At 39.5% G+C, this 25,352-nt stretch overlaps 1 protein-coding gene across 22 annotated transcripts in view; it reads right to left on the bottom strand.

Moving 5' to 3' along the window:
* Positions 1-25,352, bottom strand: part of LOC140478847 (uncharacterized) — a 352,643-nt gene that overhangs the window by 61,386 nt on the left and 265,905 nt on the right. For 21 of the 22 annotated variants that reach the window (XM_072572342.1, XM_072572329.1, XM_072572328.1 and 18 more), the window contains 13 exons: positions 25,188-25,307; positions 23,527-23,646; positions 22,359-22,478; positions 20,830-20,949; positions 19,658-19,777; positions 17,999-18,118; positions 16,834-16,953; positions 15,928-16,047; positions 10,940-11,629; positions 8,610-8,743; positions 6,100-6,261; positions 1,374-1,529; positions 551-681 (listed from right to left, as the gene is read on the bottom strand). In XM_072572342.1, coding sequence (XP_072428443.1) covers positions 551-681; positions 1,374-1,529; positions 6,100-6,261; positions 8,610-8,743; positions 10,940-11,629; positions 15,928-16,047; positions 16,834-16,953; positions 17,999-18,118; positions 19,658-19,777; positions 20,830-20,949; positions 22,359-22,478; positions 23,527-23,646; positions 25,188-25,307 — 2,233 coding nt within the window. The remainder of the gene's footprint in view (positions 1-550; positions 682-1,373; positions 1,530-6,099; positions 6,262-8,609; positions 8,744-10,939; positions 11,630-15,927; positions 16,048-16,833; positions 16,954-17,998; positions 18,119-19,657; positions 19,778-20,829; positions 20,950-22,358; positions 22,479-23,526; positions 23,647-25,187; positions 25,308-25,352) is intronic. The other variant, XM_072572335.1, reaches the window with a different exon arrangement.

Genomic DNA, 25,352 nt, shown 5'->3' on the forward strand with positions numbered 1-25,352 from the left:
CTTTTCATAATATTTGTACTTTTAGGCCGTGGCAAGTGCTGAAAGTAAGGGATAAAAAGCAAAATGCCTACAGAATGCTAACAGATTTGATGTACCTTATTATCCAAGAGATGTTTTGTCATCCAACTAAACGGACAATGTTATGATGACTCATACAGAGAGGATCCTTTATGGTGAGACAATTAATTTATCCTATCCTCATTACAAGGCCAAATCATCTTAGTCATTATAGGATTATGTCTTAAATAACATATTGCGGTTGGGTCCAGAATGTATAGTTTCAAAAACTGTCCTGAATACATCCTCTAAATTCACCTTCCAGGATACCTTTGTCAAGTTGATTAGTCCAAATATAAATAGGTATGTTATGATGCAATTTGATTCAAGTTTATTATTTAAAAAAAAACACTCTCAAAAGCAGGGTGGCAATGTGACGGTGATAAATTGACTGATTAATGAAAAGTATACATTATATAAGAATATTATGGTCTATCTCTGAATAATATCTAAAAGAGTGCAGTTTCTCTATTGTACACAGGGCTAAACCTACCTGCTGAAGCCAATAAGAAGGTCTTTAGAAGTAAGTGTTGATACATCCCAGTTCATTCCACCAGACTCATATAACATTACAACATATGAATTGCTGCCATCTGTAGTGATAACTGCTTGGTAGGTGTTCGTCTATAATTAAGGTATTAAATATAATTGTTAGATATTTTTGATATCAGAGTATTAATTTGGAACAGAGAGTAGCTTGCATGGTAACACATTTGTTATGCTGAGATTAGAATGAAAAGTTATCACATTTTAATGCAGATACAAAGCTTTTAATAACACATTTCGGGGGTTAATTCAGAGGTAAGTAACTAAATGTCCTTGGATGTAATCAATCCTGATTTTTCTGCTTTGCATTTTAGAGTTAGAAGTGTGTATGTGCCTTACATGACAAATATGAAGCCATTTAATCAGTTACCAGTTGAAATCAAGCATGTCAAGTAATACTCAGAGTAGATGAGATGAACAACACAGATGCATCTAAGGTTAGGCTAGATAAATACATGACAAGGAAGGAATAGAAGGACAGGGGTAGATAAATTAGAATGAGAATAAATAAATTGGGATGGAGCACAAACACCACTCAAAGAGTTTGTTTCTGTGCCACAAACTGCATATTTTTATACTTAAAAAATTATGAACAATTCTAGAATTCAGTATTACAGAGTAAGGACATGAATATAACCACCACAAGTCACAAAATTGCAAGAGAAAAATAAAGCACAATATTGAGGAAAAGAAAATACATAATACTACAAATCTTAGAAATGTCTTTACATTTTATTTGAATAAAACATACTAAGCTTGTACACACATACCTTACTTCTTGTTTCAACCAGAGTAGCTGCAGGTACTTTATCCCAGGTTATCTTTAAGGTCCATTTGGCTTTATATTTAATTTTAAGTTGGTCAGATATTATTCTTTCTACATTCCGTATCAAGTTAAAAAATTCGGAACCATACGTTTTGTACTCCTATGAAATAAAAGTGCTGTGATTACAGAATGAATATTGCTTCATGTTAAGTTATTATCACACTAACATAAGGAATTACAGGACTTGTGATGATCATTGGCTAGTCTCAATAATGAGCAACTATTTCTGGTATCTTGCAGTAAATCACTGGCGTGACAGTGCAAATGGCGATCACTCAAATGCGCACCCCTTTTAACCTTAAACTTTTCCAATTGACCAATTATTTTTTAAGCTGTCACTTTTACCCCTATCTGCTTAAAGTTATTAAATTTAAACTATGTTTTAAGCTTGAGTTTGTGCCTTTTGGGTTTTGGGTAAACTTAGACATATCGTCAGGGTTCACTTTACTCATTCCTTAAAGATTCTGAAAAATTGAACACTTTTTCCATTGAGCCTCCTCTGCTCCAGAATAAACAATTTTACATTCTTCAATAATTCCTCATTTCCTAAATGCTTCAAACTTGTAACAGCTGCGGTTTATGGGCTAACGTGTTCTTGGGATTGTTGGTGTAAATATAATTTTCAATGACCTGACTGAATAAGAAGAGCTTCAGACCTAACAGGCTGGCTTTAAGAAAAATTAGGAATTGTTTGATTTTATATTGATATCAATGATATGGAGAGGTGCAAAATGTACCCTGGAATTTCAATGTTCACCACCACGAGTGGCTCAGTAGCAATACTACTGATCAAGCTGATTGGGTCCTAAAGGACATAACTATGAGACTGGGCCTGCAGCAGGTAGTGAGGGAAAAACAGACTTGACCCCATCCCCCCCAATCTGCAGACTGCACATGTATGTGTCCATGACAATATCTGTAATAGTGGCCACCTCACAGTCCTTGTGAAGATGAAGTCCCACCTTCACACTGAGGATACCCTCTATCATGTTATGTTGCTCCATCACCATGCTAAATGGGACAGGCTTCAAACAAACACAGCAACTTAAGACTGGGCATTCATGAGATGCAGTGGGCTATCAACAGCAGCCAATCTGTACTCCAGCATAATCAGTAACCTCATTGTCCGGCATTTCCCCGACTAAACCATTACCACCAAGCGAGGAGATCAACCTTGGTTCAATGGAGAGTGCAGGAGGGCATGCTAGTAGCAGCACCAGGCACAGCTAAAAATTAGGTATCAACCTGGTGAAGCTACCAAGCAGGGCTACTTACATGCCAAACAGCACAAGCAGAAAGTCATAGAAATAGCTAAGCAGTCTCAGAACAAAAGGATCACAGCTAAGCTCTGCAGTCCTGCCACATCCAGTTGTGAATGGTGAAGGACAATTAAACAACTCACTGGAGGAGGAGGCTCCACAAAGATCCCCATCCTTAATGATGGAAGAGTGCAAAGGATGTCTGAAGCTTTTGCAGCAATGATTTGGAGGAAACTGTGCTGGTCCAGGACACAACAGAATATAGATCAGTTGGAGACATGGGCAGAAAAAAATGGCAGATATAGTTTAATAAATGTGAGGTGATGCGTTTTGGAAGGTCAGGAGCAGGTAGAAATTATACAGTGAATGGCAGAACCCTAAGGAGTATTGATAAGCAGAGGGATCTGAGTGTGCAGGGCAACAGATCACTGAAGGTAGCACCGCAGATGGATAGGGTAGTAAAAAAGGCTTATGGCATGCTTGCCCTCATTGGAAGGTGCATTGAATATAAAAATAAACAAGTTATGCTGCAACATCATAGAACTTTAGATAGGCCACACTTGGAATACTGTGTACAGTTCTGGTCATCACATTACAAGAAGGATGTGGACGCTTTGGAGACGCTTCGGTACAGAAAAGGTTTACCTGGTATAGGGGATTTTAGCTATGAAAAATGGTTCGATAGACTGGGTTTGTTTTCATTGAAATGCAGGAGGTTGATGGTGACCTAATAGAAGATTTTAAGATTGTGAATGGCATGGATAGAGTGGAAAGTATGAGGCTTATTCCCAGGGTGGAGGGATCAATTACTAGGGGACACAGGTTCAAGGTGTTGAGGGGGATGTTTAAAAGAGATGTGCGGGGCAAGTTTTTCACACGAAGGGTGGTTAGTGCCTGGAACGCATTGCCAGAGGAGGTGATGGAAGCAGATACTGTAGTAACATTCAAGAAGCACCTGGATGAATACATGAGTAGGAAGGGAATAGAGGGAAACAATCTAATCACTGCTTTTTGATATTTAATGAATTCAATCACTGAATCAATATCTTGGGCTTACCATTGACCAGAAACTCAACTGGACACACCGTATAAATACAACGGCTACAAGAGTAGGTCAGAGATTAGGAATACTGTGCCAAGTAATTCACCTCCTGACTCTCCAGTTTGTACCGTCCACAAGGCACAACCCAGCAGTGTGATGGAATACTCCCCACTTGCCTGGATGAGTGCAGGTCCATCAACACTCAAGCATCTTGACATCATCCAAGACAAAACGGGCTGCTTGATTGGCACTACATCCACTCTCTCCACCACTGATGCTCACTACATGTACTACCTAAAAGATGCACTATAGAAATTCACCAATGATCCTCAGACAGACCTTCTAAACCCATGACCACTTTCAATGAGAAGGACAAGAGCAGCTGATTCATGGAAACACCACCATCTGCAAGTTCTCCTCCAAAGCACTCTTTATCCTGACTTGGAAATATATGACTGTTCCTTCACTGTTGCTGCATGAAAATCCTGGAATTCGCTCCCTCAGGGCATTGTGGGTTTACCTACAGCACATGAACTGCAGTGGTTCAAGGAGGAGGCTCACCACCATCTTTTGAAGGGCAGCTCGGGACAGGCAATAAATGCTGGTCAGCCAATGATGCCCATGGCCAATGAGTGAGTGAAAAAAATGACAACAGATGAGTCACACAATTATATTGTTGCTATTTACAAGACTTTATTGTTTACATAATGGCTGCTGTAATTCACGACGTTACAGCTATGATACTTCTGATAGACCTAATTGGCTATGCAGCATATTGTGAGTTTGGGAAAGGCTGTTTAAGAAGGGTGGTAAGGACAAGCCAGGGAACTATAGACTAGTGAGCCTGACCTCACTGGTGGGCAAGTTAGTGGAAGGAATCCTGAGGGACAGGATGTACATGTATTTGGAAAGGCAAGGACTGATTAGGGATAGTCAACATGGTTTTGTGCGTGGAAATCATGTCTCACAAACTTGAGTGAGTTTTTTGAGGAAGTAATAAAGAGGATTGATGAGGGCAGAGTGGTAAATGTGATCAATATGGACTTCAGTAAGGCGTTCGACAAGGTTCCCCATGGGAGACTGATTAGCAAAGTTAGATCTCACATAATATAGGGAGAACCAGCCATTTGGATACAGAATTAGCTCAAAGGTAGAAGACCTTTGAGGGTGGTGGTGGAGGGTTGTTTTTCAGACTGGACGCCTGTGACCGGTGGCATTCCACAAGGATTGGTGCTGGGTCCTCTACTTTTTGTCATTTACATAAATGATTTGGATGCGACCATAAGAGGTACAGTTAGTAAGTTTGCAGATGACACCAAACTTTGAGGTATAGTGGACAGTGAAGAAGGTTACCTCAGATTTCACAGGATCTTGACCAGATGGGCCAATGAGCTGAGAAGTGGCAGATAGAGTTTAATTCACTTAAATGCAAGGTGCTGCATTTTAGGAAAGCAAATCTTAGTAGGACTTATGCACTGAATGGTAAGGTCCTGGGGAGTGTTGCTGAGAAGAGGCCTTGGAATGCAGGTTCATAGCTGCTTGAAAGTGTGGTCGCAGGTAGATAGGATAGTGAAGAAGGCGTTTGGTATGCTTTCTTTTATTGGTCGGAGTTGGGAGGACATGTTGTGGCTTTACAGGACGTTGGGGAGAGGCTGAACAGGTTGGGGCTGTTTTCCCTGGAGCGTCGGAGGCTGAGGGGTGACCTTATAGAGATTTACAAAATATTTAGGGGCATGGATAAGATAAATAGACAAAGTCTTTTCCCTGGGGTCGGGAGGTCCAGAACTAGAGGGCATAGCTTTAAGGTGAGAGGGGAAAGATATAAAAGGGATGTAAGGGGCAAAGTTTTCACACAGAGGGTGGTACATGTATGGGATGAGCTGCCAGAGGATGTAGTGGAGGCTGGTACAATTGCAACATTTAAGAGGCATTTGGATGGGTATATGAATAGGAAGAGTTTGGAGGGATATGGGGTGGGGGCTGGCAGGTGGGACTAGATTGGGTTGGGATATCTGGTCGGATGGACGGGTTGGACCAAAGGGTCTGTTTCCACCAAATGACTTTATGACTCTATTTCATTAATTGCAACTTCATTTTTTGAATTGTGCACAAACGCTGGAAAAATCATGACAAATGCGCATCATATTTCCAATTATTTTGAGATTTCCTAATTTGGATGCATGAATGTTGTTTCACTGGAATAACTACTAGAACATTCAGATATTGTTTCAGTCTGATAAGGAAGTCACCCTACACTTTACTGATACGCTCACACGTAATTTTCAACATTTATGAGCAATTACATTGATCAAATTTAATTCCACTGATTCTCAATATAAATTTTGATCATTGTTTAATAAATATTGTACCTGATAGAAAACATTTCCAATGCTGCCTGAGATGTCTGCATCACTCCAAAACACAGCAATCATTGGTGGTACAGTACTTGCAGTAAATTCATTAAATGGATTTGTATAATTGAAAATCTCAGTCAGTGATGCCGGAAAAACGATCAAACCGTTGTCTGTGAACTGTCAATCAAAAAAAGATGATTTGTGCCTTAAAAAATAGTTTAAACATACTGCAAAGGGAAAATTATATCACCAAAATATAAATAATACCAGCATACACCTACAAAACATATGCAGCCTATTTTATAGACTTAATCAATCACATCATTCCACACATCACCTCCTTCCCATGCAATCACAATCTCCCCATGCTATCCCATTCCATGATTCCCATGCCATCCTTCCCCATGCCATGCTATTCCATCCTTCCTTTTTGATCCCTCCCTTGCTATTGAAGCTCACCATCACCTGCCAATCCCCACCTATGCCAATCATACTCCACCTAAATGTTCTCTCCTCCTATGTCATTTTACATCCTCCATTCTCTGAAATGCCATCCCACCCTGTGCTGTCCATCAACCTCCCACCACCACCATTCTGCCACAAACCTAACTCCCCGCCCTCTCCCAAGCTGGTGACTGCCAAATGAACAAAGAGAATGAGGCATGTAATGCAGGAGTGCGTATTGTGTTTCAAATACTGCCTGATAATGTTTCCACGGTGAAGTAAAGCCAGAGTAAAGGCCACTTCAACACATGTAGCTCTGCTGCAGAGGGCAGAGGAGAAAGAACAGAAAAATAATGACAAGGGATTCAATAATTAAGGGAAGAGACTGCAGTTTTGTAGTCCCGGATTTACTGTATCTTGGTGCCACAGTCAAGGTTGTCACTGGGTGACTGCAAACCATTCTGAATGTGGAAAGTAAACAACCAGATTTTGTGGTCTACTTCAGAACCAAAGGTGGTTGGTAAAGAGGAGTTAGAGCCTTCAGACCAAATTTTAGGTAGTTGAGAAAGAAATTTAAAACAGAAACTCAAGCTTGTAATCTCTAGACTATTTACTGGCACACATGTGAGGTAGATAGTGTAGATGGATGTGCTGCTGTTGACATAATACAGGAGGGAAGGCTTTAGATTCCTAGGCATTAGGGTCAATTTTGGTGAAGGTATGACATACTCAAAGGGATGGGTTACATCACCACAGTGATATGACAAATACTGACAAAGACCAGTTTGCTCCCCCAGTTGAGAATGTGAAAACCAATTTGGCAGAGGGATGTGACATTCAGATTCAGAGTAGAGAGAAAAAAAGCTGAAAAAAGATCAAAAAAATGTATAACTAAGTACAAAAGGCTGGGGAAATAAAAGCAAGAAAATATGAAATAAATAATTTATTTATGATTACAGGGATGCATGCTAACAGAATGAGGGTAGTGAATAAGATAGATAAGCTAAAAGCACACATGGACACTTACAACGATAACATTATGGCTATTGCTAGATCATGGCATAAAGACAGGTAGGAATGGCAAGTCAATATTTTGGTCACTAGTTTTTCAGACAGGATAGAGTTTAAAAAGGGAGGGTTGTCAAAATATGAGTTAAAAGAAGCATTCACAGCCATGAGGAGGTATATTTACTAGAAGGATTATTTAAAGTGGCCATAGCATTGATTTAAGGACCAAAAAGGCCTTTGACATTGTTGGAAGTAAACAACAGAATACAATACTATACCCTTAGATGGATATAGAGTGCAAGCATATTTGGAAACTGCTGAAAAGCCTGGAATTATTATGGTTATATTAGTATAAGATTTCAACTACCTTGTTATTAATTGGGATGAAATCAATATAAAGTAATATAAAGGACCAAGTCTGTAAACTGCATTCGGGAGAACATTTTTTTAGCCAGTACATAGTGAGACCGACAAGAGAAGTGCAAGTTTTGAAAGTAATTTTGTGGAATGAGGATTTATTAGGTTGAAGGGATATCAGTAGGAGAAATCTTCTCAAGTTAATGATTATAACTCTGAGTTAGCATACTCATGAAAAAGGACAAAGACCAGAAATAAAAATTCACAACTGGGGAAAGGCCCATCTTACAAAGTCAAAATATGATTTAGCACACATGGAAACAACTGATTGGAGACAACAAACTGTACCTAAACTAGTGCCTGAGCAGCAAGAGGCACTTATACAGAATACAGAGAAAATTCAGAACGAATACATTTCCATAAGGAAAAAAAGTGTTGTATATATTACAGGATGACATACAGCAAAAGGAAAAGAATGCTTCTGTGTTACTTGAAAGATTAATATTGCCTGTCCAAAGTAACATGTTGGAGTGGTCATTTGGCATGAACCTTTCCCAAATTAAACCTTGGTGGTGGTGGGTGAGGTAAGGTGTTAAACAAGTGTTATTTGTTCTCAGATGGGGAGGTTGTCTGACTGCATCACTATAACTGGTAAAACTGTGGTGTTCAATCCGTGATGAACTAAAGCTTCAGTGAAAGTCATTTTGAGTACTTACATAAATTAAAGGATAACGAGTTTTTCCAAAAGTGAAGTCAATCTCTGGCTTAAAAATGGGAGAGGTGACGTCAGGTGCTGTTTTTGGTAGCAATTGATCACCAACATCCTGTCCATATTCAAAAAGGATGGCAGCTAAACAAAGGGAAAAAAAGATGAATTGAAATAAGAAATATTGTCACAAAAATGCTAGAAACCGGTATTTTAAAATTCATCCTCAAAGTATGGGTGGCATAGGTAATGGTAACATTTATTATCCATTTGTCCCACTCTGAGAAGGTGGTGGTAAGATATCTTCTTGATCCACTGCATGTTTCATATATGTTGATCAGAAAGCATCGATCAGATTGGTGTGGTGATGGAATACAGAATTATACAGAATAGAGAAAGACCATTTCTTCCATTGTGTTTTGACTTATCCTTATAGTACTACTGTACTTCTCAACAGCTATTGTCTTTTTTAAGTATCTAGTGTCAGCCATAACTCAGCTGTAAGCAACTCCTGCATCTGAGACATATGATTGTAGATTCAAGTCCACTCAAGCACAAAAATGATGCAGAGTTGAAGGTGATTGATCATGTAAATTCTCCATCTTTGTTTTTCATGTTTCCCCATGAATAGGAATATATTTGGTGTCATGACTCATGGCACTCGCACCTTGGGGCTATCAGGGACAAGCAGCTGGTGATTTTCTATCCTCTGGGTTGGGGATAACAGGGATAAGCAGCTGGTAATTTTCTATCTACTAGGTTGAACAAATTATGTGTGATTTGCTGCAACTGCAGGGCATTGGAATCCTGATTATTGAGAATCCAAGCACGATTGCACCTGCCTCATGATCTTCTTTCTTTTGAAACCACGGTGAAGGAGATGGAACCAATTCCTGATATATGCTTCTGTACATGGAGCACTAAAGATGAAAATTTATCACACTGGGACAATAACTGAGTTGGTGGGCTGAATTTTCCATGTGTTGGGCTTGATTTTATATGGTGCCATGGTCTCCTTCCCAAGCTAAAATGCTGCATGTGCTTGTGTTTTCCCCAATATCCTAATGGCTAGCAGCAACAATTTAATGTTGGGTGTGACATTAATTACTTCTAAGTGAGATTTTTGCTGCTTTCTCAGAAGAACATGCTCCTGACCAATCAGACTGAGACTAGCTCTGTCGCCCCAACATCTCACATTGGGAGTGTTGGCCACACTGTGACTAGAAGCAGTTCTCAATATTGAGAAATCCTGAAAAGGCCATGGGACTGTGTGAAAGGCATTAGGACACAGCCAGTTGGGTGTTAGCAGCTTGACGGGGAGTGGTTTAAAACTGACATCCTGAGAGTAACGTGTCTGATGGGCTTCAATGGTCAGCAAATGAAGTCTCCTCACAGCTTATGCATTTGCCAAAAAAATGACGTGTGTAGTTAAAGCTCCTGAACTTTCCCCATGCGTCTCAATAGACTCTAAGTACAAGTGGGCTGACCATGTCCCAAAACATTTCAGACAGATGGCAGGAAATCCACCTACAGGATTTTATGTGGCCATCAATACTGCCTACCTCAGCTTTGAAATTTGTGGTCTGAACCAGGCCAGTATTCTGGAAGATGAACAATAGCAAAGGTATCTGGGATTGCTGTTTAATCAGCAATTGCTGGCTAATTCAGGCAGAGAGCAGGATATCAGCTTCCACAGTAGCTGAACTTTTACCGTGGAGCTGAGATGAAAACCTCAAAAAGGAGTGTGGAGTAAAAAGGCTGTGAGAATCTCTGTAACCCATATTCTAATGGCAAGATTTTACCTGTGCTCACACCTCAGGTGTGCATCATTAAACAGTCAGCTTGCATCTTATTCCATTGCCATTCCAAACTCCCGCTGTGAAGTTGCCCTCCATAGAATAGCTGAGATTCTGACAGGCGTGAGCTCGGAACACACAATTTCTTTTTCAAAAGACAACCCTCTGTTGATATCCCAAATAGGTAACAGTCCATCACTCAGTAAAGTCTCAGATAATTTATAATCAACCTGCTCAGCAATGTTATGATGCACCTCTAGAGCTGGTGGAGCCAGTCTTCAGGTCAGAGGTAGGGCCACTACCACCATACAATAAGAGGTCTGACATTGTCAAAAATCATATTCGACTTGAGAATCAGTTGTTAAGTGCCCATTCAACAAACCTAATTATTTATGCTTGGATCACAGCCATCACATAGATTAATGTAATTCAACCAAATTCATTTTCTCCAATTTTCCTTATTCCCCTGCATTTGAATCTGGTAGAGTTCCTCCTGTTTGTACATCAAACTAAATTGGTTCAACATAAGTAAGAAAGTACTTACGTGTTATATTGGCTTGAGTGGTTTGGACTGTTGATCTTACAGTTGTAACTGTAGAGATGGTGCTTGAGGGCATTGCGGTAGTTGTTTTTGTGGGATTTGACGTGGTTGTTGAGATTATTGGAGTTGTGGAGAGTGTGGTTGAACTAGTTTCAGTTGTTTTAGTTGTGGTGGTTAAGGTAGTTGGGCTGTCTGTGGTTGTAGGGGCGCCTGTGGTAGATTTTGTAACTGCAGGACCTGGTGTTCCACTGGTACTTGTTCCCATGGTTTCTGTGGTTGAACTAGTTTTGGTTGTTTTAGTTGTGGTGGTTAAAGTAGTTGTTGGGCTGTCTGTGGTTGTAAGGGCGCCTGTGGTAGATTTTGTAACTGCAGGACCTGGTGTTCCACTGGTACTTGTTCCCATGGTTTCTGTGGTTGAACTAGTTTTGGTTGTTTTAGTTGCGGTGGTTAAGGTAGTTGTTGGGCTGTCTGTGGTTGTAGGGGTGCCTGTTGTAGATTTTGTAACTGCAGGACCTGGTGTTCCACTGGTACTTGTTCCCATGGTTTTCTCTGCGGTTATTATAATGGGTGTAGTTACAGTTGAGATTGTTCCTGTCGTTGAAGTTGCTTTTATACTTGTGGCATTACTTGTTGATGTTGTGACTGCTGGTCCCGAGGTAGACTGCTCAGTCGTAGATGTAACCAAGGTACTATCTGTTAAAGGTACAAGGAACAAAATAGTACTTGATGTTTGAAGGGTCGTTGCACTTAGAGTCAGAGACATACAGCATGGAAACAGATCCTTTGGTCTAACCATGCTGTATATCCCAAAGTAAATTACTCCCCCCTGCCTGCCCCTAGCCCGTATCCTTTCAAACCTTCCCTATTCAGGTCCGTATCCAAATGTCTTTGAAACATTGTAACTGTGCCCACATCCACCACTTCCTCAGGACATTCATCCCACATGTGAACCATCATCTGTGTAAAAATATTTGCCCCTTAGGTTTTTTTTAAATTGAAGTACTTGATACTGAAACAGTGACTATAGGAAGTCCTGTAAAACATTCAAAAAGACAAACAGCTTAATAAAATGACACATCCAAAAATATTTGTAGATACAAGGGGAGAGTTAAAGGAAGCAAAAGCTTTGGTCAAAGAAGTACATTTTGAGGAGATTTATCAAGCAAAGCTGAGAGGTATGAACAGGCAAAAGAGTGGAAAGCACAAATACAGGTAGGGACTGTAAGACATGGCTAAGAGATTTAAAGGTAGTGGTAGTGAAATAGGCACAGGATAAGTGATGTTTTGCAATTGGAAGAACAGAGTCTTGGTGATGACTTGGCTTTGGTTTGAAACTAATGTCATGGCAAAGACTGAGCCCTGCTGAAACTGTGTTGCTGGAAAAGCGCATCAGGTTAGGCAGCATCCAAGGAACAGGAGAATCGACGTTTCGGGCAAAAGCCATTCTTCAGGAAGACTGAGCCCTATCAGGCTTACTCTCAGTGACACGTTTGAGTGTTTTAAAAAATATTTTGTGGATGCATATTCAGTGTAAAGGACTGTACTTAATTACCCTTCCCCTAATTGCACTTTAGAAGATGCTGGTGAGGCATCGTGGACATAATTACGTTAAATACACCAACCATTATAGGCTACCAATGGAACAGTAGGTGAGCCGTGCTATGGATGTTTAGCAAGAGTAGGGTAGGCACTGGGTCACCACATGAAAGGCCAAAGAATGGTGAGGAAGACTCAGATAAATAATGTATCACAGTCACAGTTAGGATGTAGACTGTACATAACAGAGTACATAGCTTCTGTAGCCTCATGCAAATGAGAAGAAGGTTTTCTAGGCTATGGATAGCTGGGTGACTGGCCAGGATCATCCTGATTAGGTAAGTGATATTGAGAAGTAGTGTGACATGCATTCTGCTAGGAACTTAGGAACCAGAGTGGGCCATTTCAGCCCCTTCAGCCTGTATGACATGCAATCCTATCATGGATGATTTGTATTTTAATTCCACCTATCTTCCATTGTATAATAACACTCAATATCCTTCTCCAACAGATATCTACCAATGCAGATTTTAGGGCTGATAAATATTTACAGGTAGGACTTGAACCAGGAGTTTTGGAGTGGTATTTTTTGTCCTCCCCCAAACAGATTTGAAGGCTGTCAAGCATTCAGTCAGATGGGATTGTTGCACATGGAGAGCCCCATCTCTTTCATACCTCCACCCAATTAACTCTTGCTCGCCTTCCTACGCTACTGAAATGGAGACCATTAAGTCAGAGGACCTGACATCAGGAAAAAGGAGGAGCAAATTGAGGGCCACTCCTTGCTATGGCTGCCCACTCAGCCTTTCATAATGCCCACTCTGTGACAACCTTCCCAACATCACTCATCTCTGGACTGCACCACTGTTCAATCTTGGGTCTCCAGTTTGTGTTGTTCGAGCAGCAGCCACTGCCTTCCCAGTGCTGTTTGCTGCTGAGAAACCTGGCTGATTAGCTGGCAGCACTCAGTAGGCAAGTCTGTTTTGAGAAAGGGTCACGGAACTTGAAATGTTAACTCTGCTTTCTCTGCACAGATGCTGCCAGATCTGCTTGAGTTTTGTTTTCCAATAATTTCAGATTTCACTTCTGATTTCCAGTATCCACAGTTCTTTGTCTTTTTTGTTTGCCATCCCTGGGATCTGATCCTTTGGAAAGCTGGCCAGTGGCCTGGTAAAGGTGTTTGGTTGGCCTGTGATATGTAAGCCATACCCCAAGAAGCCAACACAGGTCTTCTACAGTAAGTTGGTAACAGTCCAACATCTCGAGGAAAACTATTCCCTCCCTATACCCCCAAAATCTCCCCACAGCTTTTTGACAAGAATTTCAGATTTCAACAGGAACTGAAGTGACAGTATATCAGTAGATACACAGTTGTATAGCCTGGAGTAGGGAGCATGACTGAATGGGCAGAGAGTAAGTATTAGCAAAGAAAGATCCCAGCTTGCCTTCAGTACTCAAATTTCAGACAGGTAAGATTCGATAAGTTGAATGTGTCAATTGACAGCAAGCTAACTCGATTAAAAAAACTTAGGGCACAAAAATGCCTTATTCTGGAATTAATACAATGGTGACAATCACGTTACTCCCCTCTTGAAGATCAGATTAACCGTGCCTAATTCTGCTGGGTTTTTTTAAAATTAACCCATTCAGAGATGTTATGAGACATTTCTGGAGCAGGTGGGACTTGTAGTTGGCCTTTTGAAGTGAGGTAGGGACACTACCACAGAACAAGAAGGTCCTCTAATTATTGTTGTGTCCTGACCCAAAGGCTGCCTCAGGTACTGCAGTTAGAATTTACTTTCTTTGGGGAGGCAGTCCTGTAGTGGTGATGTCACTGGACTAGCATTTCAGAACCCCAGGCTAATGTTCTGGGGAACATGATGTCAAATACTACAATGACAGACGCTGTAGAAATCTGGAATAAATAGTTGGCCCAATGATGATTGTGTAACCATTGACAATTGTGGAAATAAACCCATCTAATTCACTAATGTCCTTTAGAGAAGAAACTGCCACCCTTACCTAGTCTGGCCTACAGCTGACTCTGGATCCACAGCAATGTGGTTGACTTGCAACTGCTCTCTGGGCAATTAGAAATGGACAATAAATATTGGCCAAGCAGGCAATGTCTGCATCCCATGAATGGATAAAAAAAATACTTTTAGTCCTTTCTCTACATACACACACCCCTCTGCTTTGAACAGCAGACAAGGTACTAGGTGTGTTTTCCAACTTCCCAATTGTTGACCCATCTAAAGGAAAATAATTCAGCCATCACCTGTCCGACACTCATTGCAAAATTAGTGATGGCAATTTTCCAGTTCAGAAGCCTAACCATTTTGTGACTTTTCAATGACTAAAGCAAAATAAGATAGATGAAAGAAAAAAATGTGACCATCTATGGACAAATGCTGGCCTGCTAGAGTTCTGATAGATGCCTGCTAGATGCCTGATAGCTTTTAGAGTTAAGCAGCATCAGTTATTTCTCATAAATTGTCAAACTTGAGTTGATTTCAAAGAATAGAACAAAGAAGAGCACAGTACAGGATCAGGCCATTTGGCAGACCAATACATGATGCCTATTTAAACTGAAAACCTTTTGCATCCACACAGTCATATCCCTCTATTTCATGCTTAATCATATATCTGTCAAGATGCCTCTTAAAACTTTGTATCCGTTTCCACCATCTCCTTTGGCAGCGCATTCCATGCACTTACCACCCTTTGTTTAAAAAACATGCCTACCATATCTCTTTAAACGGAACCTCTTTTACCTTAAAGCTGTCCCCTAGAAATTGATGTTTCCACTCTGGGAAAAAAGGCTCTGACTATCCATTCTATCTACACGTCATAATTTTATTAACTTCTATCAGGTTGATCCTCATTTTTCAACATGAATGTGAAAACAAGCCAAGTTTGTCCAATCTCTCCTCATAGTTAATACTCCCCAGACTGGGCAACATCCTGGAAAACCATTTCTATACCTTTTCCAAAGTCTCCACATCCTTATGGTAGTGTGGCAACCAGAAGCTTACACAATATTTCAAATATGGCCGAAGGAAAGTTTAATACAACTGCACCATGACTTGCCAAATCTCATAATCTATGCCCTGTTGGATGAAGGCAAGCATGCAATATGCCATCTTGACAACTTTATCCAAAGATCAAATTATTAGCCTCATTCTTAAAGAAACAATTGGCTGTTTTGTTCAATTGATTCATACCTGTGTCAATACAATAATTTGCTTGAAATGTCTAAAACTTTGAAAGAAATCAACATGCCACATGGACTGCATTACACTCTTCTATCGTTTGTATGTTTTTTTTTATAAATTTCAATCGAAAAATATTCGTCATCTCATTTTGTTGCATTAGAAAGACTAATGTGCGCAACTGCTATTAATGCAGTGATCATTTTAAAAGGACAGAGGATGAAAGAGAATTACATCACTCGCCTGTGCAGTTAGGGCCTTCATATCCTGCTTGACATACACAGTTGTACGATCCAACAGTATTGACACACATGGTGTTGTTTTTCCAGGAACACACAGAAGGGTCAAGACATTCATCCACATCTAAAAATGTAATGCAGAAAATCAATGTATGTTCTTGTGTTTATTGGTGAGCAATTTCTAGTGATCAGAAGCCTTTCATTCATTATTGAAATACAGGTTAGATTGGCAAAATGAAAAGATTTGCCTGGGAATTTTGATGAATTAGTGATGAATGTTATTCAGCATACCACAATTTGTATTTTCTTCTGTGCAATTTACATCTTTGTTTAATTGCAAATACTAAAACTTTTAGTCTCTATGTTGGTAAAGTAAATCAAAATACATAGTCTTCAAGCCAGGTCTCGGTGTGCTACTTCACTTGTCCAGTATTGCCAGCAGCTGGAATAATACACGTTGGATGGGCCTAAAAATTATAAAGCAAGTCAGTGATCCAACAGACGTTCCTTGGGGATGTGGGGATATAACGGAGGATTGAGAAGGTGCAGTTTTTGCATTATTTGGAGGATCATGGGGAGAGTAAAGCAGCAGTTCTCTGTCAAAGATAAAGCAGAGTAAGCTGATGGAAATTCAGTGACAGAGGGAGGTATAATGGAATGATTATGAGGAAATAAATATAACAACATTCAAGAAGTTGGTGTGAGTTTGAAGATGAGAGGGACATTCTAAAATTACACTTGCTAAATTATATTGAAACACAGTAATATTGATTTGTGTGTACTTTTTGAAAAACATCTTCCTTTAATATTATGAATGTGATGTTTTATTCAGAGTATCAAAACTTAGAGAATAATTGTTAAAAGATGAGTTCCTTGCAGGATAGAGATTGAACAGAATTCCAGTCCTCACCTGTGCAATTGTGACCACCGTATCCCTTTACGCATGAACAACTGAAAGAGCCATCAGTATTCACACATTTGCTGTTGTTTTTCCATGAACAGATATCATTGTCAAGACATTCATCCACATCTGAAGCAAAAATGCAGAAATAGTTCGTCAATATTATATTATGGTTTCCAAATTTATTCCAAAATGATCACATATAATTGCCCAAAGCTGCATTCGTGGTAGTGAACATGGTTTTTCTATTTCTCATTTGTGATACTAATGAGAGCATCCATCCATAAAGAGGAGCATTAATCTAATCAATGCTGTTGGAGGTTTTGTGATTAGGTTTCTCACGACGAGTTAATTCTGGTTAAGTACATTTGGAGCATTCGGTTTGTAAAGTCTTGAGGATAGCTTAGACAGAATGATACGACAGGCTTCTCCACTTTGATAGGTGATCATAAGATAGTTGACATAACTGTCCCTCAAGCAATTATTAGTTTTGCAGCCAGCACAAGATATCACACTTGTCTCCTTTGTATATCTTACTGCACTCAGAACCTTCCTGTGTGTGAGCCTGACTCTCACTATCCGTTTATCACCCATCAGATACAGATAGAGGGTGATCAAAGAAACTTCTGAAAGTGAATACCTTTTGTTTCACAGAGAGACAACTAAGACAGTGTGCTTGGGCATATCGCCATGCTCTGAGTTACAGGACACAATTTCAATTCCAGTTACTTCATCATCAATTCCTTCTCTTTTTCAACGGACGTTTATGAGAATTGCTGAGAAATTAGACATTCAACAGTTTCCAGGCACAAAACAAAGTAATATCGGGACCAGTATCTCAACTGAAAGGATAGATATTTTTGTTGGAAACCATATCATATTCAGACTGAATACATTCACAGTACATTATTTTCCCCAGTTTTCAAGGAACCGTTCACTATTTTCCCATATCACATGTGGATCAATACAACAATCTGTTTTGAATGTCCAAACATTTTACTGAAATCTCATGCCTCATGGGCTCTCTGATCCTTGCCCATCATTTGTATGTGTCTTTCATGAATTTCAATAGAAGGATATTCATCATCTCATTTTTGCTGAATTAAAAAGGTTAACAGGTACAACTGTCATTGAATTACAAGGACAGAGGCTTCCATCAAATTACATCCCTCACCTGTGCAGTTGGGGCCTTCATATCCTGCTTGACATACACAGTTGTACGATCCAACAGTATTGACACACATGGTGTTGTTTTTCCAGGAACACACAGAAGGGTCAAGACATTCATCCACATCTAAAAATGTAATGCAGAAAATCAATGTATATTCTTGTGTTTATTGGTGAGCAATTTCTAGTGATCAGTAGGTTTTGTTTTGGTATCCAAATACAGGTTAGATCGACCTACCGAAAAGAATTGATTGGGAATTTTGATCAATGTGTAATGGTGTTTTTCATAGTTGATTGCTTGTGACTGGAACAACAGGTAGAGGACTGATGTACTTATTATGTTTCTCTGTGTTGTGTGTTTTGGTGGTGTAGAAACTGAATTTTATTTTGGATTTGGAATTGTTCCATCCTTATTTATTTGTTCTGTTGTTGGTGTCAGCATGTCTGTAGACTTGTGCCTATGTTTAGGTTGGCCAGGAGAGCCCTTGATTGAGGTATTTTGGTGTGGTGCTCCACAGTGTGGAGGACAGCAGCATTACTACTACCTGGGGCTGGGTCACTGGTGGTACATTGGGTCAGTTTCTCCATAGGGTCAGGCAGTGAGCTGGTTCAGTCAGACCAAAACTTTATCAGCAGTTGTCCCAATAGTTTGAGAGAACCCAGTAAAATCAGGACTGCGGAGATGCTTTGAGACATTGAAGACAAAATTATCTGATAGTCAGTGAGTCTATGTGTGAATACTTGAAAGAGGAGGCTGAAAATGTATGCTTGTAAGAAGACAGACCAGAAACCTACTGGAAGCTGATTTTCTGGAAAATCAACAAGATAGCCTTGTTCCTGCTTACAAATCAGTGAGAAGAACCCTCCCAAAAGACATACAGCCATGGTAATTCGACACAAAATGTTCGCGTGATTCCAGGGTGACTGAACACTGTGCTTTATGTCTCTGTAAGGTTGATGTTGGATTAAAAGAGTTCAACTTTTGATTTTTACATTAGTCATGAGGCACGTCAGAGAGGCGTTATTCAGCATACCACAGTTTGCATTTTCTTCTGTGCAATTTACATCTTTGTTTACTTGCTAATACTAAAACCTTTAGTCTCTATGTTCAGAAACAGATGGAAAAGTAAGTCAAAATACATAGTCTTCAAGCCAGGTCTCGGTGTGCTACTTCACTTGTCCAGGATTGCCAGCAGCTGGGATAATACACGTTGGATGGGCCTAAAAAGTATAAAACAACTCAGTGATCTCAACAGACGTTCCTTGGGGATGTGGGGATATAACGGAGGATTGAGAAGGTGCAGTTTTTGCATTATTTGGAGGATCATGGGGAGAGTAAAGCAGCAGTTCTCTCTCAAAGGAAAGGCAGAGTATACTGATGGAAATTCAGTGACAGAGGGAGGTATAATGGAATGATTAAGAGGAAATAAATATAACTTCCTGCAAGAAGTAGGTGTAATTTTGATGATGAGAGGGACATTTTAAAATCACACTTGCTAAATTATATTCAAACAAAGTAATATTGATTTGTGTGTACTTTTTGAAAAATGTCTTCCTTTAATATTATGAATGTGATGCTTTATTCAGAATATCAAAACTTAGAGAATAATTGTTAAAAGATGAGTTCCTTGAAGGATACAGATTGAAACAGAATTCCAGTCCTCACCTGTGCAGTTGTGACCACCGTATCCCTTTACGCATGAACAACTGAAAGAGCCATCAGTATTCACACATTTGCTGTTGTTTTTCCATGAACAGATATCATTGTCAAGACATTCATCCAAATCTGAAGCAAAAATGCAGAAATAGTTTGTCAATATTATATTATGGTTTCCAAATTTATTCCAAAATGGTCACATGTAATTCCCCAAAGCTGCATTTGTGGTAGCAAGCATCCGTTTTCTTTTTCTCTTTTGGGATTTCAATTAAAGCATCCATCCATAAAGAAGCGCATTTATCTAATCAATGCTGTTGGAGGTTTTGCAATTTGTTTTCACAGGGTGAGTTAATTCTGATTAAGAACATTTGGAGCATTCGGTTTGTGAAGTCTTGAGATAGCTTATAGAAGAAATGATACGAAAGGCTTCTCCACTTTAAAAGTGGTCATAAGGTAGTCGAAAAGTGACATAACTGTCCCTCAAGCAAAAAGTCAATTTTTCTCCTGGTATATCTTACTGCACTCATAACCTTCCTGTGAGTGAGCCTGAGTCTCTCCACCTGTTTATCACCCATCAGGTACAGGTAGAGGGTGATCAAAGAAACTTCTGAAAGTGAATACCCTTTCTTTCACAGAGATACAACTGAGGCAGTGTGCTTGGGTGCTTCCCCATCCTCTGATTTATGGGACACAATTTCAACTTCAGTTATTTTGTCATCAATTTTTCCTTTTTTTGAACAGATGTTCACGACAGTTGCTGAGAAATTAGACATTCAATGCAATAAAAGTCTCCTGGCACAAAACAACGTAACATCCAGACCAATACTTCAGCTGTAAGGACAGATAATTTTGTTGGAAATCATATCATATTTAGACTGAATACATTCACAATAAATTATTTTCCCCATTCTTAAAGTAATCATTCGCTATTTTGCTATATCACACCTGTATTAACACAACCATTTGTTTTGAATGTCCAAAAATGTGAATGAAAGCAATGGGCCTCATTGAGTCTCTGATTCTCGCCCATTATTTGTATGGTTCTTTCATGAATTTCAATGTCAGGATATTCAGAATCTCATTTCTGCTGAATTAAAAATGCCAGTAGATACAATTACTGTCATTGAATTACAAGGACACATAGATGTAATTCTATGTGTCTATAGAATTACATCCCTCACCTGTGCAGTTGGGGCCTTCATATCCTGCTTGACATGTACAGTTGTACGATCCAACAGTATTGACACACATGGTGTTGTTTTTCCAGGAACACACAGAAGGGTCAAGACATTCATTCACATCTAAAAATGTAATGCAGAAAATCAATGTATATTCTTGTGTTTATTGGTGAGCAATTTCTAGTGATCAGTAGCTTTCCTTTCGTTATTCAAATACAGGTTAGATTGGCACAATGAAAAGATTTGCCTGGGAATTTTGATGAATGTGTGATGGGGTTTCATAGTTGAATAGTTTTGACTGGAATTGGAGATTGAGGAGTGATGTGCTTGTTTTATTTTTCTGTGTCGTGTGTTTTGGGAGTGTAGGACCTGGGTTTTAGTTTTGATTTGGAATTATTACGTTCTTACCTATTTTTTCTGTTGTTGGTGTGCCCATGTTTGGAGGGCTGGGAGAGCCTTGATTTAGGGATTTTGGTGAGATGCTATAAAGTGTGGAGTATAACAACACCACGACTGCATGGTGCTGGGTAACTTGTGGTACATTGGGTCAGGTTCTCCATGGGGTCATGCAGAGTGAAATAGTCCTTGTCAGCAATTGTCCCATTAGTTTGACAGAATCCAGTATAATCAGGGCTGCGGAGATGCTTTGAGACATTGAAGAGAAAATTGTCTGATAGTCAGTGAGTCGGTATGCAGATACGAGAAACGGGAGACTGAATTCCTATGTGAGTAAGACGATAGGGCAGAAACCTGCTTTTAGCTAATTTTCAGGAAAATCCACATGATTGCCTTGTGCCTGCGTATTCCAGGGTGACTGTGCACTGTGTTTTATGTCTCTGTAAGGTTGATGTTGGATTAAAAGAGTTCAACCTTTGATTTTTACATTTGTCATGAGCCTCTTCAGAGAGGTGTTATTCAGCGCACCACAGTTTGCATTTTTTCCTGTGCAATTTTCATCTTTGTTTACTTGCTATAACTAAAACTTTAGCCTCTATGTTCAGAAACAGATGGTAAAGTAAATCAAAATACATAGTCTTCAAGCCAGGTCTCGGTGTGCTACTTCACTTGTCCAGTATTGCCAGCAGCTGGGATAATACATGTTGGATGGGCCTAAAAAGTATAAAGCAACTCAGTGATCTCAACAGACGATCCGTGGGGATGTGGGGATATAACGGAGGATTGAGAAGGTGCACTTGTTGCATTATTTGGAGTATCATGGGGAGAGTAAAGCAGCAGTTCTCTCTCAAAGATAAAGCAGAGTATGCTGATGGAAATTCAGTGACAGAGGGAGGTATAATGGAATGATTATGAGGAAATAAATATAACTTCCTGCAAGAAGTTGGTGTGAGTTTGAAGATGAGAGGGACATTATATTCAATCATAGTAATATTGATTTGTGTGTACATTTTGAAAAACATCTTCCTTTAATATTATGAATGTGATGCTTTATTCAGAATATCAAAACTTAGAGAATAATTGTTAAAAGATGAGTTCCTTGCAGGATAGAGATTGAACAGAATTCCAGTCCTCACCTGTGCAATTGTGACCACCGTATCCCTTTACGCATGAACAACTGAAAGAGCCATCAGTATTCACACATTTGCTGTTGTTTTTCCATGAACAGATATCATTGTCAAGGCATTCGTCCACATCTGAAGCAAAAATGCAGAAATAGTTCGTCAATATTATATTATGGTTTCCAAATTTATTCCAAAATGATCACATATAATTGCCCAAAGCTGCATTCGTGGTAGTGAACATGGTTTTTCTATTTCTCATTTGTGATACTAATGAGAGCATCCATCCATAAAGAGGAGCATTAATCTAATCAATGCTGTTGGAGGTTTTGTGATTAGGTTTCTCACGACGAGTTAATTCTGGTTAAGTACATTTGGAGCATTCGGTTTGTGAAGTCTTGAGGATAGCTTAGACAGAATGATATGACAGGCTTCTCCACTTTGATAGGTGATCATAAGATAGTTGACATAACTGTCCCTCAAGCAATTATTAGTTTTGCAGCCAGCACAAGATATCACACTTGTCTCCTTTGTATATCTTACTGCACTCATAACCTTCCTGTGTGTGAGCCTGAGTCTCGCTATCTGTTTATCACCCATCAGATACAGATGGAGGGTGATCAAAGAAACTTCTGAAAGTGAATACCTTTTGTTTCACAGAGAGACAACTAAGACAGTGTGCTTGGGCATATCGCCATGCTCTGAGTTACAGGACACAATTTCAATTCCAGTTACTTCATCATCAATTCCTTCTCTTTTTCAACGGACGTTTATGAGAATTGCTGAGAAATTAGACATTCAACAGTTTCCAGGCACAAAACAAAGTAATATCGGGACCAGTATCTCAACTGAAAGGATAGATATTTTTGTTGGAAACCATATCATATTCAGACTGAATACATTCACAGTACATTATTTTCCCCAGTTTTCAAGGAACCGTTCACTATTTTCCCATATCACATGTGGATCAATACAACAATCTGTTTTGAATGTCCAAACATTTTACTGAAATCTAATGCCTCATGGGCTCTCTGATTCTTGCCCATCATTTGTATGTGTCTTTCATGAATTTCAATAGAAGGATATTCATCATCTCATTTTTGCTGGATTAAAAAGGTTAACAGGTACAACTGCTGTCATTGAATTACAAGGACAGAGGCTTCCATCAAATTACATCCCTCACCTGTGCAGTTGGGGCCTTCATATCCTGCTTGACATACACAGTTGTACGATCCAACAGTATTGACACACATGGTGTTGTTTTTCCAGGAACACACAGAAGGGTCAAGACATTCATCCACATCTAAAAATGTAATGCAGAAAATCAATGTATATTCTTGTGTTTATTCGTGAGCAATTTCTAGTGATCAGTAGGTTTTGTTTCGGTATTCAAATACAGGTTAGATCGACCTACCGAGAAGAATTCATTGTGAATTTTGATCAATGTGTAATGGTGTTTCATAGTTGATTGCTTGTGACTGGAACAACAGGTAGAGGACTGATGTACTTATTATGTTTCTCTGTGTTGTGTGTTTTGGAGGTGAAGAAACTGAATTTTATTTTGGATTTGGAATTGTTCCATCCTTATTTATTTGTTCTGTTGTTGGTGTCAGCATGTGTGTAGCCTTGTGCCGATGTGTAGGTTGGCCAGGAGAGCCCTTGATTGAGGTATTTTGGTGAGGTGCTCCACAGTGTGGAGGACAGCAGCATTACCACTACCTGGGGCTGGGTCACTGGTGGTACATTGGGTCAGTTTCTCCATGGGGTCAGGCAGTGAGCTGGTTCAGTCAGACCAAAACTGTCTTTTTCAGCAGTTGTCCCAATAGTTTGAGAGAACCCAGTAAAATCAGGGCTGCGGAGATGCTTTGAGACATTGAAGAGAAGATTATCTGATAGTCAGTGAGTCTATGCGTGAATACTTGAAAGAGGAGGCTGAAAATCTATGCTTGTAAGAAGACAGACCAGAAACCTACTGGAAGCTGATTTTCTGGAAAATCAACAAGATTGCCTTGTTCCTGCTTACAAATCAGTGAGACGAACCCTCCCAAAAGCCATACAGGCATGGTAATTCGACACAAAATGTTCGCGTGATTCCAGAGTGACAGTGCACTTTGCTTTATGTCTCTGTAAGGTTGATGTTGGATTAAAAGAGTTCAACCTTTGATTTTTACATTTGTCATGAGACACGTCAGAGAGGTGTTATTCAGCATACCACAGTTTGTATTTTCTTCTGTGCAATTTACATCTTTGTTTACTTGCTAATACTAAAACCTTTAGTCTCTATGTTCAGAAACAGATGGTAAAGTAAGTCAAAATACATAGTCTTCAAGCCAAGTCTCGGTGTGCTACTTCACTTGTCCAGTATTGCCAGCAGCTGGGATAATTCATGTTGGATGGGCCTAAAAAGTATAAAGCAAGTCAGTGATCTCAACAGACGTTCCTTGGGGATGTGGGGATATAACGGAGGATTGAGAAGGTGCAGTTTTTGCATTATTTGGAGGATCATGGGGAGAGTAAAGCAGCAGTTCTCTCTCAAAGATAAAGCAGAGTAAGCTGATGGAAATTCAGTGACAGAGGGAGGTATAATGGAATGATTATGAGGAAATAAATATAACTTCCTGCAAGAAGTTGGTGTGAGTTTGAAGATGAGAGGGACATTCTAAAATTACACTTGCTAAATTATATTGAAACACAGTAATATTGATTTGTGTGTACATTTTGAAAAATGTCTTCCTTTAATATTATGAATGTGATGTTTTATTCAGAATATCAAAACTTAGAGAATAATTGTGAAAAGATGAGTTCCTTGAAGGATACAGATTGCAACAGAATTCCAGTCCTCACCTGTGCAGTTGTGACCACCATATCCCTTTACGCATGAACAACTGAAAGAGCCATCAGTATTCACACATTTGCTGTTGTTTTTCCATGAACAGATATCATTGTCAAGACATTCATCCACATCTGAAGCAAAAATGCAGAAATAGTAAGTCAATATTATATTATGGT

Source organism: Chiloscyllium punctatum, chromosome 6, assembly GCF_047496795.1.
Source record: "Chiloscyllium punctatum isolate Juve2018m chromosome 6, sChiPun1.3, whole genome shotgun sequence".
Taxonomy (NCBI): Eukaryota; Metazoa; Chordata; class Chondrichthyes; order Orectolobiformes; family Hemiscylliidae; genus Chiloscyllium; species Chiloscyllium punctatum.